Here is a 6166-nt window from a genome sequence, read left to right as displayed (position 1 = left end):
TTTTTTCTTTTTTTTTTTTTTTTTTTTTTTTTTTTTTTTTTTTTTTTTTTTTTTTTGCCACTCTCGCGAGAAATTAAAACATTGCCATTTACCGCGCATACATATATTTGGAGAATCTTTGTTTTTTATTCTTATTTTTACTGTTTTTATTAATTTTGTTTTATTTTTTTATTTCCCTATATTTGTTGCTTAAAAGGTTTTTTAAAAAAATTGCCCTTCTTTTCGTTATTTATTGTTGTGGCTTTACGTTTTATATATATGGAGCCCTTTTTTTTTTTTTTTTTTTTTTGTTTATCGCCGCGAAAATACTTCTCTCTGTCAATATATTCACGTCGTTTCGTGCGTCTAACCCCCGTCGTTGTATGCGGCTTGATCTTCGCGCGATCCTGCATTGACCACCCAACAAATAGGGGCACAAAGGTTTGTTGTTTATATTATCCGATTATTTATTTTTCGCAGGGCAGCTTTCTCCGATTAGCCACCACAGTTTAACGTCTCCCCCCCTGTCCACTTCCCTTTTCGTTAGCGCGAACAGTACCTAATATCCAAATGTGTGAATAAAGATCCATAGCTTCTTTCCCCCCCACCAACACGCATATAACGTAACATGTGCCCCTGTCTCTGTACCCCCGAGTAACGAAGATGAAGATTGCAAAGGAGAAAAGAAATATCAGGTTCGAATACGAACTGGACAAAATGAAAAAAAAAAAAAAAGATAATATATTAATACTAAATATCATTAATAGCAAAATAAATTATGTATGCTACATTTTAAAAAGTGATTACAGGGATATGATTAATGACGTGAGCTACGAAAATAAGTGCTCACTTGAAACCTGCTTCTACTACTGCAAGGCCTACATCACCTTCCTACTACTTTATTATCCTTACCTACACAATTATTTGAAATGCCTGAGAAGTAACAACCTCAGAATATACAAAAATTTTTATAAATACATTTTAAATTTGCCTAATAATTTTTGTTCTCTAATATTTAAATTGAAGATTGTTGAAGAACTGAAGAGAAGAGATGCTCTAAACTCAAGCAATGATTATTACAATGTTGGAAATGCTTGCGACAGTGGTGGGGTTATTTCCCCTGCAATGGAATTTTCTCATGGCTCCTCTGAGCTGCTTCAGCTTACCAGGGCAAACTTCTTCGATGCATTCACCAAGGACAGTTATATAAAGAATTTATTTTCTCGCATTTATGTGAAGAAATATCACAAGCGAATTTTTAAGATCCTAAAGATTGTCCTTTTTTATCACTCCTTGCCAGTCTTTTCCGTTTCGCCCAAGTTTTTTCGAACGTATCATAGGGGCAGCAGTAGAGGAAGAATGAGAAGGGGGAACTCCAAACAGGGAGAGGGGGGAAAGAAGCAGGTCAAGGATAATAATGCGCAGGATGGGGCGGAGTTCTGCACGAAAGTTGATACCAATGAGGGGGGAAATGTGAGGGGGATGAAAAATACATGCAAGCTTTGCCCCACTGAGAAGGAGCAGTATGAGAAGGAGAGAAAGAAGGACCTCCATAACAGACTGCCGCTCAGAAGGAGGTACTTTAAGACGCCCCTTTTTAAACATGTGGAGGTACCCACCATCTACTTGGACGACTACGACAGCAGCACGAAAGTGTTGGTTAAAAAAAAACTTGTAAAAGTCAGGAAGAAGAAAAAAAAAGGAGGAACAAATGTAGAAGATGCGATTCTGTCAGATGACAGTGGAAGTGTAAGCAGTGAAAAGAGTTTAAGTTGTCTGAGCGACTCGGAAGAGGAAAGAGAAGTGAACGCCTTCTTGAGAGAAGGAGTGAATGCCCTTCATGACGAGAGCGATGGGATAGCTGCAACGCATAGTAACGTTGATGCGTCTGCGTTGGAGGGGGGCCACATCAAGAAGATCTGTACAAATCAGGACAGCCACCATGTTGTCGAATCTGCTCAAAATGAGCACCCATCAGGTGCACCGATGGAAGAAAGGAACAGCACTATCCAGGCCTCTTCCCCGAGAAAGCGTCATCCCCCCCAGGGACCATGCATGAAAGAGAATTTCCTACAATTTGTGAAACAAGAACAGAGGAAAAATAAATCACAAAAGGAGATGGAATATACATATGGCAATTTCGTACTGAATGACATACAAAAATATTTAAGGCATGAAATGAAAACAGGACCAAAGAGGGAAAGGGGAAAAAATTATTTGCATGAAGTGTGGAAATACATAATCGACTTTGACGAAACAGATGATAATAACAATACCCTCATACATAAAGCTTGCTTAGTTTCTAATGCAAAAATAATTTTTTTACTTTTACGTTTGAACGTGAATCTGATGATTTACAATGACAAGTCTGAGTTGCCCGTGCATTGTACTGTGTACAATTGTGACAAGTACCTTTTTCTCCTTTTGCTTCATAATACGATCGAGTATCTTTTTTTCTTTTATCTAAGTGAATACCGTGGGGGAGGACGAAGGGAGGGAAAGTCACCAAAAGTGGCGACTTCCAAAAAGACAATTCCAACGGAGTGCCCCTCAAACACGAGGGACGCCAAAGTGGAGGATCCAAAGTTGAAGCGAGAATTGGAGGAGGAGAATGAGGCGCACACGAAAGGGATGTACGGTGAAGAGACACAAGAGGAATGCCCGACGGGGAAGGCAAATAAACGCCGCGCCAAATATATAAGGAATGGCTTTTTTTACCACAAAAAAATTAACAGCATTTTTGTCACCTCCGTTGTGAAGCTGTACTTAAGCATAATGGTCAAAATTATCGAATTGGGGAATTTTGAATTTTTAAAAATTTTATACAATTACAATAAGCAGATTTTTTGTTACATTCTGCATAGGAGGGACATGTGCTACTTCCTGTGCTCGTTCGCTTCGATGTACAATTGTATGAATGTGTTTGTGAGGCAGTGTGATGAGATTGTGCGGTGTGAGGCGCGTGTGGGCGTGAGTAGAAAGAGGAAGAACAATGAGGCAGCGCTAGGGGGAGAGCATGTCTTTACGGTGCGGAAACATAGACTTGGCGAGGGGGCTACGCAGGTGGAAGGTGCGCGCGTGGAAAATGTGGACAATGTGGAAGGAGAGCGCCATGTGGACAGTGCGCGGACCGCTGTCGCTGAAAAAAGAAGAGCCAGGTGTTGTCCTGTGAAGAAAAGAATTGACCGACAAAACAGAATAGAAATATTTTACTCCAATCAATGCTCCAAGCACATCTTCGTGCCAGAGCCAACCGACCACCCCTACGTGAGAAACAAAATTATGACCAACATTCCAGAAAACTCCAGCAGGTTAGATGTTCTAATATCAAATAAGCATGGCATTTTGCGCCTGAATACTTTTGTTAATTTTAAGCTGAAAAGGGTAGAAAGGAAAGCAACGGCTAATGACATTTTAAGGGTTCATGATATTTCATACCTGAAAATGTTACTAAGAAGGATAAAGAGGTGCAACTCAAATGAATACGAGGATATGAGTGCGTACGATGATAATTTTTTGAACAACACGAAGAAGAACAAGAAGAATTACCTCGCCTTGTCATTGGATGATTTGAGTGGAAATGCAACCTTTGCTGTGTCGGACCATTTGGAAATGTTAAAGAGTAGCGAAATTATTAGTGCCGTTTGCGAAGAAGGGGCAAGTGAATGTGTGGAAGGGTCAAACCAGGTTGGCAGCGAGAGCTTTAATGTGGGTGCTCAGTGTGAGAACAATATGAAAGGGGGCGAGGGGGGAGTAGAAATGCCAAATCAAAGTCTCAGCACAGATATGAAGGGAAATTCAGGAGGTGTTATGCAAAGTAAGAAGTGGAACAGTACAAATACTGGAAAGGAAAAAGTGGACAAATTAATCTTGTTGGACAATGACACCTTTGTCAATAAACACTCTTTTAACTGCGCATTGAATGCCAGTGGAGTTGTTTTAAAAGCAGTAGATTATATATATAAAAAAAAAAAAAAAAAAAAAAAAATTTTTTGTGTTGTTAGACCCCCTGGTCATCACCTAGGAACTTACGGTGCTGCGCAATTTAACCTAACCGATGAAGATAGGGCAGCAGGGAGTCAAGGTTTTTGTTTGTTGAATAATATAGCTATCGGGATGTCTTACGCAAGGTATAAATATGAAAAATTTGAACGCATCGCTGTGATCGATTTTGACATACACCATGGAAATGGAACAGAACAAATTGTGCGAAATTTGGGATTAAAAAAAATTAAAATTAATGAGTACGTTGATATATATAGTTGGAAAGGGTGGAAGGATAAAAATGATAAGAAGAATATTTTTTTCAGTTCGATTCACGCATTTGATGGGTACTTTTACCCTGGAACAGGAAACGACACAGTGGAGTTAGAGCCCTATATCATTAATGTAACTTTGAAGAAAAATATGAATGAACAGAATTTTCTGGAATTATTTCACAATAATATATTAATTCATTTGTTTCATTTCCGACCAAACCTTCTTTTCCTATCTGCTGGTTTTGATGGACACAAACTCGATTTTGTTAATAACGGTTTTGTGAAGAAAAATACATCGACCTACTTTCACATGACAAACTTAATTTTGTCTCTTCAGAATAAACTGCGCGTTCCTATCATCAGTGTGTTGGAGGGTGGCTACAACACGTCCAATGACATGGCCTCCGTTTTCAGTTTGTCCGTTTTAGAGCACCTGCTCTCGTTCTACTACAACGACGCGGTGTTTATGGCGGGCAACACGAAGCGTGCCGCAGTGACCACACGCTGCGCCAAACGAGGCATTCTGAAATTCCCACACATTTGCCTGGGCAAGAGAAAAATGGATGACATGTTTAAACAATATTTTATGTGTTTTAAAGAAAAGACAAAAGAAACTGAAAATTTAAACTTAACCACCTGTGTGAGAAATTATGAAAATTATTTGAAGCATTTTGAAGGGAAACAAAATCGAGTGAAAATGAAGGTCAACTCTTTTCTCGCCAAACATATGAGGTACTTTGATGGTGTGCTTTACCAACGGCGGTCTCTTCATTTTTGCAACCTCGGACAGATTTCCCTCCCATTTGAGGCCTACTTTTACCAAGTTATGCATCACTTTAAGATTTTCCTTGAAGAAAGTGAAGTCGTCAAAATGGACTCGAAGGAGTTTTTCTCCGTGCTGAACAGCCCATCCGACTTGCGCGATTTGGACCAGGCCTATGTGCAGCGGTAAGGGAGAGATAGACACTCGTGTGGTTTAGCAGTTAGGCAGTGGAGCAGTTACCCGTGTGGTCCTGCTTTTTCCCTCTACTAAGCTTACACTCTTTTTTTTTTTTTTTTTTTTTACCATTTGTAGGCACCCCGAGACACGGTTTGAAGTGACTAACTTGTGGGAACCCAACCAGAGTTGATGCAAAATGAGTCACTTTTTTTTTTTTTTTTTTTTTTTTTTTGTGTCTCACACATTAGGTAGACACAGTGTTGTCAATTTTGTCAGTCTTCTATCAGTGTTGCCAACCTTGCAACAACTTTTACGCAGCTTGTGAGGCATTCACTTGCTCGCTGTCCTTATGCGCAGTGTGCATAAAACTGGGAGGGATCCACTAACGGACAAATCTTTGTCAAACCGTGTCGCAAATTTATCCGAGTTGTGTGTGAGTGTATGTGAATATAACATAACACCCCCCCCCTCTCTCATTGTTTGTCTCCTTCATTACAGTGCCGTTTTGTTTCTTCTACTTTTTTTTTAATTTTTTTTTTTTTTTACGTAACCATGTCGACTTGTCTCCACTTTGTCAAGACAGGCGTCCTTTAAAAAGGCGCGAGGGAATAATTTTCGTCTAAACCTGGTCTGTGTGCAAACGCTCGTCCTGTGTTTTGGCGGTGTTTCCGCTACGACGTGGTGTCTGCCTTTGTCGCGATTTCCTCATGTTCGTATGCCCCCGTGCTTGGCCACTTCGTTGCTGCGTCACTGCGTCGTTTTACCGCTTCAACACTTCACCTCTTCACCGCGTCACCACTTCACCACTCCACGGCCTGGCTGCGCAAAAGCGCATTTCTGCCGCAACTGCAATCACTTTCAGATAATTCACACTTTTCACGTAGGTTTAATTATACACCTCCCTCATCCTCCCAGAAAAACATAAATGTTCCACTGCATTATGTCCATGAAGAACATATGTTCGACTTTTTTTTTTTTTTTTTTTTTT

At 40.0% G+C, this 6166-nt stretch overlaps 1 protein-coding gene across 1 annotated transcript; it reads left to right on the top strand.

Moving 5' to 3' along the window:
• Positions 1-642: 642 nt before the first annotated feature.
• AK88_00428 (uncharacterized protein) lies at positions 643-5190 on the top strand (the record flags this gene model as incomplete). The annotated part of the gene is made up of 1 exon (XM_012478079.1): positions 643-5190. The coding sequence occupies one exon, from the start codon at positions 643-645 to the stop codon at positions 5188-5190; it is 4548 nt and encodes a 1515-aa protein (XP_012333502.1).
• Positions 5191-6166: the final 976 nt, after the last annotated feature.

The sequence above is a fragment of the Plasmodium fragile genome (assembly GCF_000956335.1).
Source record: "Plasmodium fragile strain nilgiri unplaced genomic scaffold supercont1.3, whole genome shotgun sequence".
Lineage (NCBI taxonomy): Eukaryota > Apicomplexa > Aconoidasida > Haemosporida > Plasmodiidae > Plasmodium > Plasmodium fragile.
The sequence above is the reverse complement of the archived record's forward strand: the minus strand, read 5'-3'. Positions and strand labels throughout refer to the sequence as shown.